The 12,097-nt window shown below is 57.9% G+C and overlaps 1 protein-coding gene across 3 annotated transcripts in view; it reads right to left on the reverse strand.

Annotated features, from left to right (window-relative positions):
* Positions 1-1,829: 1,829 nt before the first annotated feature.
* LOC135999728 (metabotropic glutamate receptor 6-like) overlaps positions 1,830-12,097 on the reverse strand; it is a 33,562-nt gene continuing 23,294 nt past the window's right edge. For 2 of the 3 annotated variants that reach the window (XM_065653286.1, XM_065653285.1), the window contains exons 5-11: positions 11,431-11,585; positions 10,768-10,923; positions 8,876-9,073; positions 7,203-7,339; positions 5,195-5,738; positions 3,515-3,906; positions 1,830-2,064 (exon numbers count right to left, since the gene is read on the reverse strand). In XM_065653286.1, coding sequence (XP_065509358.1) covers positions 1,915-2,064; positions 3,515-3,906; positions 5,195-5,738; positions 7,203-7,339; positions 8,876-9,073; positions 10,768-10,923; positions 11,431-11,585 — 1,732 coding nt within the window. In that variant the 3' untranslated portion in view covers positions 1,830-1,914. Of the gene's footprint in view, positions 2,065-3,514; positions 3,907-5,194; positions 5,739-7,202; positions 7,340-8,875; positions 9,074-10,767; positions 10,924-11,430; positions 11,586-12,097 lie in introns of those variants that run through there. The other variant, XM_065653287.1, reaches the window with a different exon arrangement.

The following is a 12,097-nucleotide window of genomic DNA, read 5'->3' on the forward strand; positions in this document are numbered from 1 at the left end:
GGTGATTTTGGGGCCATTTTGAGGCAGTTTGGGAGTCGCTCTGTTTGTCGATAATTCCCACATCAGTCGCTTTTTGTACATTTTCCTCCATTACATCCTGAAATCGAGTCTAAATCCCAAAAATTGGTGTCCCTTGCCGCCACCGTTTTGTTCCCTGAGGTGATTTTGGCGCCATTTTGACCCTGAGGTGATTCTGGCGCCATTTTGAGGCAGTTTGGGGGTCGCTCTCTTTATCAGTAATTCCCACGTCAGTCGCTTTTTTGTGCAAATCTCAGAAATTCCAAACGTTTTCCTCCATTGTATCATGAAATCGAGGCAAAAAACCCCAAAATTGGTGCCCCTTGGGCCGCCATTTTGACCCTGAGGTGATTCTGGCGCCGCCATTTTGAGGCAGTTTGGGGGTCCCTCTGTTGATCAATAATTCCCACATCAGTCACTTTTTGTACATTTTCCTCCATTATATCCTGAAATCGAGTCTAAAACCCCCAAAATTGGTGTCCCTTGTCACCACCATTTTGTTCCCTGAGGTGATTCTGGCGCCATTTTGACCCTGAGGTGATTTTGGCGCCATTTTGAGGCAGTTTGGGGGTCGCTCTCTTTATCAATAATTCCCACATCAGTCGCTTTTTTGTGCAACACTCAGAAATTCCAAACGTTTTCCTCCATTGTATCGTGAAAATAAAGCTAAAAACCCCAAAATTGGTGCCCCTTGGGCCGCCATTTTGACCCTGAGGTGATTCTGGTGCCATTTTGAGGCAGTTTGGGGGTCCCTCTGTTGATCAATAATTCCCACATCAGTCGCTTTTTGTACATTTTCCTCCATTATATCCTGAAATCAAGTCTAAAACCCCAAAAATTGGTGTCCCTTGTCACCACCATTTTGTTCCCTGAGGCCATTTTGGCGCCATTTTGACCCTGAGGCGATTTTGGCGCCATTTTGAGGCAGTTTGGGGGTCGCTCTCTTTATCAATAATTCCCACATCAGTCGCTTTTTTGCGCAAAACTCAGAAATTCCAAACGTTTTCCTCCATTGTATCATGAAATCGAGGCAAAAAACCCCAAAATTCGTGCCCCTTGGGCCGCTGTTTTGCTCCCTGAGGTGATTCTGGCGCCAATTTGAGGCAGTTTGGGGGTCCCTCTCGTTAACAATAATTCCCACATCAGTCGCTTTTTGTACATTTTCCTCCATTACATCCTGAAATCGAGTCTAAAACCCCCAAAATTGGTGTCCCTTGCCGCCACCATTTTGTTCCCTGAGGTGATTCTGGCGCCATTTTGACCCTGAGGTGATTTTGGCGCCATTTTGAGGCAGTTTGGGGGTCGCTCTCTTTATCAATAATTCCCACATCAGTCGCTTTTTTGTGCAAAACTCAGACATTCCAAACGTTTTCCTCCATTGTATCATTAAATCGAGGCAAAAAACCCCAGAATTGGTGCCCCTTGGGCCGCCATTTTGACCCTGAGGTGATTCTGGCGCCGCCATTTTGAGGCAGTTTGGGGGTCCGTCTCGTTAACAATAATTCCCACATCTGTCGCTTTTTGTCCATTTTCCTCCATTACATCCTGAAATCGAGTCTAAAACCCCCAAAATTGGTGCCCCTGGTGCCGCCGTTTTGTTCCCCGAGGTGATTCTGGTGCCATTTTGACCCTGAGGTGATTCTGCCGCCGCCATTTTGCGCCAATTCCCTCTTTCCCCCCCCCAAAAAAAAAGGGGACCCAGGCACCCAGGCCCCCTAAACCCCCCTTGCCCCCGTCTATGGACCCAGGCGTCCGGGCCCCCCATGTCCCCCCCCGTTATAAAACGAGTGGACCCAGGCGTCCGGCTGCACAAACACTTTTATTACAACAGCGATTTGGGGGCTGGGGGTAGGGCGCTCTCCCGGACGCCTGGGTCCCCCCGGACGCCTGGGTCCCCTAGGGGGCGGGGTCGTTGCGGGGCCGCCGGGGTTGGTTGCGTTCGGGGTGCAGCAGGATGACATAAACTTTGGGGGCGTAGAGGAGCCCAAGGGGGACGGAGGCCGAGAGCGTCATGGACACCGTCAGCGTGGCCGTTTGGACGTGGACCTGGGGACGGGGACAACGCGGGGGGGTCCCCAAGGTGTCACCTCCACCATCTCGGGGTGTCCACAACCTCTTGGTGTCCCCCGAAGTCCCCAAGTTCCCCCCCAAAACTCTTGGGGTGCCCCAAGGTCCCAACCACTGGGATCTCTTGGGTGTCCCCAACCTCCTCATGTCCCCAAATCCCCATTTCTTGGGTGTCCCAAACATCCCGGTGTCCCCAAATCCCCATTTCTTGGGTGTCCCCAACCTTCTGGTGTCCCCAAATCCCCATTTCTTGGGTGTCCCCAACATCCTGGTGTCCCCAAATCTCCATTTCTTGGGTGTCCCAAACATCCCGGTGTCCCCAAATCCCCATTTCTGGGGTGTCCCCAACATCCCGGTGTCCCCAAATCCCCATTTCTTGGGTGTCCCCAACATCCTGGTGTCCCCAAATCTCCATTTCTTGGGTGTCCCCAACCTCCTGGTGTCCCCAAATCCCCATTTCTTGGGTGTCCCCAACCTCCTGGTGTCCCCAAATCTCCATTTCTTGGGTGTTTCCCTAACCTCCTGGTGTCCCCAAATCCCCATTTCTGGGGTGTCCCCAACCTCCTGATGTCCCCAAATCTCCATTTCTGGGGCATCCCCAACATCATGGTGTCCCCAAGGTGTCACCTCCACCATATCTGGGTGTCCCCAACCTCCTGGTGTCCCCCAAAGTCCCCAAGTCCCCCCAAACTCTTGGGTCCTCCCATATCCCCCATCTCCTGGGTGTCCCCAAACCTCCTGGTTGTCCCCAAATCTCCATTTCTGGGGTGTCCCCAACCTCCTGGTGTCCCCCAAAGTCCCCAAGTCCCCCCGAACTCTTGGGTCTTCCCATATCCTCCATCTCCTGGGTGTCCCCAAACCTCCTGGTTGTCCCCAAATCTTCATTTCTGGGGTGTCCCCAACCTCCTGGTGTCCCCCAAAGTCCCCAAGTTCCCCCAAACTCTTGGGTCCCCCCAAACCTCCAACCTCCTGGGTGTCCCCAAACCTCCTGGTTGTCCCCAAATCTCCATTTCTGGGGTGTCCCCAAACCTCCTGGTTGTCCCCAAATCTCCATTTCTGGGGTGTCCCCAAACCTCCTGGTTGTCCCCAAATCTCCATTTCTGGGGTGTCCCCAACCCTCCTGGTTGTCCCCAAATCTCCATTTCTGGGGTGTCCCCAAACCTCCTGGTTGCCCCCAAATCTCCATTTCTGGGGTGTCCCCAACCCTCCTGGTTGCCCCCAAATCTCCATTTCTGGGGTGTCCCCAAACCTCCTGGTTGTCCCCAAATCTCCATTTCTGGGGTGTCCCCAAACCTCCTGGTTGTCCCCAAATCTCCATCTCCCGGGTGTCCCCAACCTCCCGTGTCCCCCACGTCCCCCCATCTCCTTCCCACCTCTGACCTCCCGCACCTCCCCAAACCTCCTGGTTGTCCCCACGACGTCCCCTCACCCTCTCGGCCGAGCGAGCGGCCCCGAAGAAGATGGGCCCGAAGGCCAACCAGACCACGCAGGTCGTGTACATGGCGAAGCCGATGGGTTTGGCCTCGTTGAAGGTCTCGGGGACCCCTCGGGCCTTGACGGCGTAGACGGTGCAGGTGACCATGAGCAGGAGAGCGTAGGCCAAGCAGGCCAAGGTCCCCCCTTCGGCCATGTCGCAGCGCAGGACCCCCCGGGCGTCCTCGGGGTCGGGGGTCCGGCCCATGTCGTAGTCGATGAGGGCGTGGGGTGGGCGGAGGAGGAGCCAAAGGGCCACGGCCACCAGTTGGAGGCCGCTCAAGGTGAAGGTGATGACCAGTTGGGACGTGGGGCTGATGAAGCGGGGCGGCGTCACCGAGCGTTTGCCTGCGGGGGGTGGAAGACGGTTCTGGGCTTGGCGGAGGTGAACGTGGGGTTGGTGGGACCTCATCCTACGGCCAGCAAAGCCGACTTTGGGCTGCCAAGCTCAGCTTGTGGTCTCCAGACCCAACTTTTGTCCCCCAAACTCAACTTTTGACCATCAAACCCAACTTTTGGCCCCCAAACCCAACTCTTGACCATCAAACCCAACTTTTGACCCTTCAAACTCAACTTTTGGTCTTTAGACCCAACTTTTGTCCCCCAAACTCAACTTTTGACCATCAAACCCAACTTTTGGCCCCCAAACCCAACTCTTGACCATCAAACCCAACTTTTGACCCTTCAAACTCAACTTTTGGTCTTTAGACCCAACTTTTGTCCCCCAAACTCAACTTTTGACCATCAAACCCAACTTTTGGCCCCCAAACCCAACTCTTGACCATCAAACCCAATTTTTGACCCTTCAAACTCAACTTTTGGTCTTTAGACCCAACTTTTGTCCCTCAAACTCAACTTTTGACCCTTCCAACACAACTTTGGACCTTCAAACACAACTTTTGACCCTTCAAACTCAACTTTCGACCCTCAAACCCAACTTTGGACCATCAAACCCAACTTTTGACCTTCAAACCCAACTTTTGACCCTTCCAACCCAACTTTTGACCCTCAAACCCAATGTTTGACCATCAAACCCAACTTTTGACCTTCAAACTCAACTTCTGGTCTTCAGACCCAACTTTTGTCCCTCAAACCCAACTTTTGACCCTTTCAACCCAATGTTTGACCTTCCAACCCAACTTTGGACCTTCGAACTGAACTTTTGACCATCAAACTCAACTTTTGGTCTTCAAACCCAACTTTCGACCCTCAAACCCAACTTTTGACCATCAAACCCAACTTTTGACCATCAAACCCAACTTTTGTCCCTCAAACCCAACTTTTGGCCATCAAACCCAACTTTTGACCCTTCCAACCCAACGTTTGATCTTCCAACCCAACTTTGGACCTTCGAACTCAACTTTTGGTCTTCAAACCCAACTTTTGACCCTCAAACCCAACTTTTGACCCTCAAACCCAACTTTTGACCCTTGCAACCCAACTTTCGACCGTCAAACCCAACTTTTGACCCTTCCAACCCAACTCCCAACCTTCCAACCCAACTTTGGACCTTCCGACTCAACTTTTGGTCTTCAGACCCAAGTTTCGACCTTCGAACCCAACTTTTGCCCCCCAAACCGAACCTTTACCCCCCAACCACCCCCCGCCCTCCCGCCGCAACCCCCGCTCCCCTCACCCTGCTCGAAGATGCGGTAGATGCGGTTGGTCTTGGTGAGCAGCGCCGCGTAGCTCAGCGTCATCCCCGCCCCCAGGAAGAGCCTCCGCAGGGCGCACACCCCCACGCCGGGCTCGGCCACCATGACGAACGTGATCCCGTAGACCAGGGCGATCCCCACCAGCAGCACGTAGCTCAGCTCCCGCCCGGACGCCTTCACGATGGGCGTCTCGTGGTGCCGCACGAACGTCACCAGCACCACGGCCGTGGCCACCAGGCCCAAGGTGGCCAAGGCCAAGGGGACGGCGGCCAAGGGGTCCCCCCAGCGCAGGCGCAGGACGGGGGTGGGGCGGCAGGAGGTGTGGTCGGGGGTGGGGCGCAGGTGGGCGGGGCAGGGCTGGCAGGTGTGGACGTCGGCCCGGTACAGGTAACCCCTGCAGGCCTCGCAGTGCCAGCAGCACGGAACGCCCTTGACCGGCGTCTTCTTCTCGCCGCGGCCGCAGGGGAGGCTGCAGACCGAGGGCGGAGGGGACGAGCTGTTGGTGCCCCAGTCCAGCGATTCGGCCTGCGGGAGAAGGGGCGGGGGGTGAGGACGCGCCCACGGGGAGGACGCGCCCACCGGTTGACTGCGGAAGTCCCAGGTGACTGTGAGGGTGCCACCAGTTGACCATTGAGATCACGGTTGACCATGGGGGTCCCACCAGTTGACCGGGGGGTCCCACCAGTTGACCATTGAGATCACGGTTGACCATGGGGGTCCCACCAGTTGACCACTGGGGTCCCACCAGTTGACCATTGAGATCACGGTTGACCACGGAGGTGCCACCAGTTGACCATTGAGGTCCTGGTTCACCATTGGGTCCCACCAGTTGACCATTGAGATCCCAGTTGACCATGAAAGTCCCACCAGTTGACCACTGGGGTCCCACCAGTTGACTGGAGGGTCCCACCAGTTGACTATGGAGGTCCCAGTTGACCATGAAAGTCCCACCAGTTGACTGGGGGGTCCCACCAGTTGGCTATGGAGGTCCCAGTTGACCATGAAGGTCCCACCAGTTGACCACTGGGGTCCCACCAGTTGACTGGAGGGTCCCACCAGTTGACTATGGAGGTCCCAGTTGACCATGAAAGTCCCACCAGTTGACTGGGGGGTCCCACCAGTTGACTATGGAGGTCCCAGTTGACCATGAAAGTCCCACCAGTTGACTGGGGGGTCCCACCAGTTGGCTATGGAGGTCCCAGTTGACCACGAAGGTCCCACCAGTTGACTATGGAAGTCCCAGTTGACCATGGAGGTCACACCGATTGACCATGGGGACACCCAGCTGACCACTGGGGTCCCACCAATTGCCCATTGAGGTCACACCAGTTGACCCTGGTGGGTCCCAGTTGACAACTGGGGTCCCACCAGTTGACTGTGGAGGTCCCAGTTGACCATGGTGGGTCCCAGTTGACCATGAAGGTCCCACCAGTTGGCCAAGGGAGATCCCAGTTGGCCATGGTGGGTCCCAGTTGACCATTAAGGTCCCAGTTGACCACTGGAGTCCCACCAGTTGCCCATTAAGGTCTCCACCAGTTGCCCCAGGGAGCTCCCAGTTACCCCAGTCCCTCTCGGTTGCCCTCCCAGTCGTCCCAGGGCTCTTCCAGTCCCTCCCAGTCCCCTCCCAGTGCTCCCAGTCCCCTCCTGGTTGCCCCAGTCCCCCTCCCAGTCCCTCCCAATGCTTCCAGTTGCCCCAGGGCTCTTCCAGTCCCCCCCAGTCCCCTCCCAGTCCCCCCAGTCCCTCTCCCAGTCCCTCCCAGTCCCCTCCCAGTGCACCCAGTTGCCCTCCCAGTCCCTCCCAGCCCTTCCCATTACATCCCAGTGCTCCCAGTCCCTCCCAGTCCCCTAGTCCCCCTCCCACTCCCTCCCAGTGCTCCCAGTCCCTCTCCCAGTGTCTCCCAATGCTCCCAGTCCCCCCAGTCCCTCTCCCACTACCTCCCAGTCCCTCTCCCAGTCCCTCCCAGTATATCCCAGTGCTCCCAGTCTCACCCAGAGCCGCAGCCCCTCCACCCACTGCCCCACCGCCCGGTAGGAGCCGCTGCCGTTGCCGCCCTGGAACTGGAAGATGTCGTAGCGCCCGGGGGCGTCCCCGTTCTCGTTGAACGTCACCGGCGTCCCCGCGCTGCCTGCCACCAGTATAAACCAGTATAAACCAGTATGGCCCGGGAAAACCCGAAACAAGCGCGAAAAGCCACGATGAACCAGTGTAAACCAGTATAAACCGCTAAGAACCACTGGCGCCACGCGGTAAGGCTCAGTGCCCACCCCAGTACCAGCACCCCCGTGCTGCCTGTGCACCAGTATAACCCAGTATAACCCAGTATGGCCTCCTGTGTCTCCCAGTGCCCCATAGCCCCCCCCTACCCCCTCCCAGAGCCCCCCAGTCCCCTCCCAATCCCCCCCAGTCCATCCCAGTCTATCCCAGTATGCCCCCCTGCTCCTCCCAGTATAACCCAGTATAACCCAGTATAACCCAGTATGGCCTCCTGTGTCTCCCAGTGCCCCATAGCCCCCCCCTACCCCCTCCCAGAGCCTCCCAGTCCCCTCCCAATCCCCCCCAGTCTATCCCAGTATGCCCCACTATGCCCTCCCACTCCTCCCAGTATAACCCAGTATAACCCAGTATAACCCAGTATAACCCAGTATGGCCTCCTGTGTCTCCCAGTGCCCCATAGCCCCCCCCCAAGCCCCTCCCAGAGCCCCCCAGTCCCCTCCCAATCCCCCCCAGTCCAACCCAGTCCATCCCAGTATGCCCCACTATGCCCTCCCGCTCCTCCCAGTATAACCCAGTATAACCCAGTATAACCCAGTATGGCCTCCTGTGTCTCCCAGTGCCCCATAGCCCCCCCCAACCCCCTCCCACAGCCCCCCAGTCCCCTCCCAATCCCCCCCAGTCCATCCCAGTCTATCCCAGTATGCCCCACTATGCCCTCCTGCTCCTCCCAGTATAACCCAGTATAACCCAGTATAACCCAGTACGGCCTCCTGTGTCTCCCAGTGCCCCATAGCCCCCCCCAAGCCCCTCCCAGAGCCCCCCAGTCCCTTCCCAATCCCCCCCAGTCCATCCCAGTCTATCCCAGTATGCCCCACTATGCCCTCCCACTCCTCCCAGTATAACCCAGTATAACCCAGTATAACCCAGTATGGCCTCCTATGTCTCCCAGTGCCCCATAGCCCCCCCAACCCCCTCCCAGAGCCCCCCAGTCCCCTCCCAATCCCCCCCAGTCCATCCCAGTCCATCCCAGTATGCCCCACTATGCCCTCCCACTCCTCCCAGTATAACCCAGTAGAACCCAGTATAACCCAGTACGGCCTCCTGTGTCTCCCAGTGCCCCATAGACCCCCCCAACCCCCTCCCACAGCCCCCCAGTCCCCTCCCAATCCCCCCCAGTCCATCCCAGTCTATCCCAGTATGCCCCACTATGCCCTCCCACTCCTCCCAGTATAACCCAGTATAACCCAGTAGAACCCAGTATAACCCAGTATGGCCTCCTGTGCCTCCCAGTGCCCCATAGCCCCCCCCAACCCCCTCCCAGAGCCCCCCAGTCCCCTCCCAATCCCCCCCCAGTCCATCCCAGTCCATCCCAGCGGCCTGTTTCTCCCCTCCCGGTGGCTCCCAGAGCCTCCCAGTCCCTCCCAGTTTATCCCAGTATCCCCAGTACCGTTGAAGGCCACTCTGCGGATGTGCTGGAGGAGCCTCCGGCCATCGGGGGGGTCCATTTTGGGGCAGAGACCCCCCCCGGGACAGGCCTCCCCCATCAGACTGTGCAGCCCGTGGGCCATGGCCAACACGGCGTCGATGACGAACTGGACCTTCCCCTCTTGCGCGTAGGGCGAGTCGCGCCCGATCCGCTCCCGGCCTGGCCCCACGGGGACCCGTAAGTGTGGGGCGGGACCCACAAGTTGATGGGGGACCCGTAAATTTAGGGGGGGGGACGCGCGGGTGGCGATTCAATAGGGTGGGGTTGATGTAGGAGACATGAGCGAGGCCTAAACGGGCCATTGGGATGAGTTAAGGGAGGTTCTGCCCCACACTTGTGGGGCAAGGACTCATTGGTTGGGGTCCAGGGACACATAAGAGACCCATAAGTGTGGGGTGGGACCCATAAGTTCCAATAATATAGGGTGGGGGGACACCCAAGGGTTGATGTGGGAGACATGAGTGAGGCCTAAATGGGCCATTGGGATGAGTTAAGGGAGGTTCTGCCCCACACTTGTGGGGCAAGGACTCATTGGTTGGGGTCCAGGGACGCATAAGGGACCCATAAGTGTGGGGTGGGACCCATAAGTTCCAATTATATAGGGTGGGGGGCACCCAAGGGTTGATGTGGGAGACATGAGTGAGGCCTAAATGGGCCATAGGGGTGAATTGAAGACGGTTCTGCCCCACACTTGTGGGGCAAGGACTCATTGGTTGGGGTCCAGGGACGCATAAGGGACCCATAAGTGTGGGGTGGGACCCATAGGTTCCAATTATATAGGGTGGGGGGCACCCATGGGTTGATGTGGGAGACATGAGTGAGGCCTAAATTGGCCATTGGGATGAGTTAAGGGAGGTTCTGCCCCACACTTGTGGGGCAAGGATCAATAGGTTGGGCTCCAGGGACACATAAGGGACCCATAAGTGTGGGGTGGGACCCATAAGTTCCAAATAAATAGGGTGGGGGGCACCCATGGGTTGATGTAGGAGACATGAGCGAGGCCTAAACGGGCCATTGGGATGAGTCAAGGGAGGTTCTGCCCCACACTTGTGGGGCACAGATTCATTGGTTGGGCTCCAGGGACACATAAGGGACCCATAAGTGTGGGGTGGGACCCATAAGTTCCAATTATATAGGGTGGGGGGCACCCAAGGGTTGATGTGGGAGACATGAGTGAGGCCTAAATGGGCCATTGGGATGAGTTAAGGGAGGTTCTGCCCCACACTTATGGGGCACAAATTCATTGGTTGGGGTCCAGGGACACATAAGGGACCCATAAGTGTGGGGTGGGACCCATAAGTTCCAATTATATAGGGTGGGGGGCACCCAAGGGTTGATGTGGGAGACATGAGTGAGGCCTAAATAGGCCATAGGGGTGAATTGAAGACGGTTCTGCCCCACACTTATGGGGCAAGGATCAATAGGTTGGGGTCCAGGGACACATAAGGGACCCATAAGTGTGGGGTGGGACCCATAAGTTCCAATTATATAGGGTGGGGGGGCACCCAAGGGTTGATGTGGGAGACATGAGTGAGGCCTAAATGGGCCATAGGGGTGAATTGAAGACGGTTCTGCCCCACACTTGTGGGGCAAGGATCAAGGGGTTGGGGTCCAGGGACACATAAGGGACCCATAAGTGTGGGGCGGGACCCATAAGTTCCAATTATATAGGGTGGGGGGCACCCAAGGGTTGATGTGGGAGACATGAGTGAGGCCTAAATGGGCCATAGGGGTGAATTGAAGACGGTTCTGCCCCACACTTGTGGGGCAGAGACCCATAAGTTGGGGCTCAGGGACCCATAAGTGCCCCATAAGTTGTGGGGCCACCCCCGGGCGAATCCGTGGGGACTCACCCGTGCATTTGCGGACGGGGCCGGCGGGGCCGCCGTGGGGCTGCCCCACATCGCTATGGGGCAGGCGGCAGTTGAAATCCTCCTCCCAGAACTCGTGGAACCAGAGGTTGCGCCGGTTGTTCTCCAACGAGCGCGACGTGAAGTAGTCGTCGAAACCTGGGGGGGCGGCCCCATAGATCCGTGGGGCTGACCCATAGATCCGTGGGGCGACCCAGAGATCCGTGGGGCGACCCATAGCGGGTGACCCGAAAGGGAGACGGGATCGTCCCCCCACCCATTTGGGGCCTCCTGGGACCCCCAGGAGGGCGCTATGGGTCAATCTATGGGGCTGCCCCATAGATCTATGGGTCTGGCCCCATAGAGGGTGACACGGGATGGTGACACAACACCCTCCCCCCATCCATTTGGGGCTTATTGGGACCCCCCCCCAAGGGTTCTATGGGTCAATCTATGGGGCTGCCCCATAGCAGGTGTCTCCACCCCATAGATCTGTGGGTCTGGCCCCATAACCAGCTGACCCAGAAGGAGTATGGGACCCTCTCCCCACCCCTCCCGACCCACATGTGCCCCTCTGAAGCCCTTATGGGTCAATCTATGGGGCTGCCCCACAGATCCGTGACTCTGCCCCATAGATCTATGGGGCTGCCCCATAGCGGGACTCACCGGGGACGCTGAGGCGCTTGGGTAGGATGGTGATCGCCCCCCGCGCCGCCTCCTCCAGCCCCACAACTGGTCCCGGTTTCGCCCCCCAACTATCGGAGCCGACCCACGCGAAATGGCCCGAGAGGTTGGCGGCAGCCACGGCCTCCAGGAGGCGGCTGTACTGGGGAAACTGGGGTTACTGGGAGCACTGGGATGTACTGGGAGGGGAGTGGGATCAACTGGGAGGGGCTGGGAAGGAGGTGGGGGGGACTGGAGACCATACTGGGATGTACTGGGAGGGATTGGGAGGGACTGGAGACCATACTGGGATGTACTGGGAGGGATTGGGAGGGACTGGAGACCATACTGGGATGTACTGGGAGGGACTGGGAGGGACTGGAGACCATACTGGGATGTACTGGGAGGGACTGGGAGGGACTGGAGACCATACTGGGATGTACTGGGAGGGACTGGGAGGGACTGGAGACCATACTGGGAGGGACTGGGAGGGATTGGGAGGGACTGGAGACCATACTGGGATGTACTGGGAGGGACTGGGAGGGACTGGAGACCATACTGGGAGGGACTGGGAGGGATTGGGAGGGACTGGAGACCATACTGGGATGTACTGGGAGGGACTGGGAGGGACTGGAGACCATACTGGGATGTACTGGGAGAGACTGGAGAC

This window comes from Caloenas nicobarica, chromosome 29 (assembly GCF_036013445.1).
Source record: "Caloenas nicobarica isolate bCalNic1 chromosome 29, bCalNic1.hap1, whole genome shotgun sequence".
Taxonomy (NCBI): Eukaryota; Metazoa; Chordata; class Aves; order Columbiformes; family Columbidae; genus Caloenas; species Caloenas nicobarica.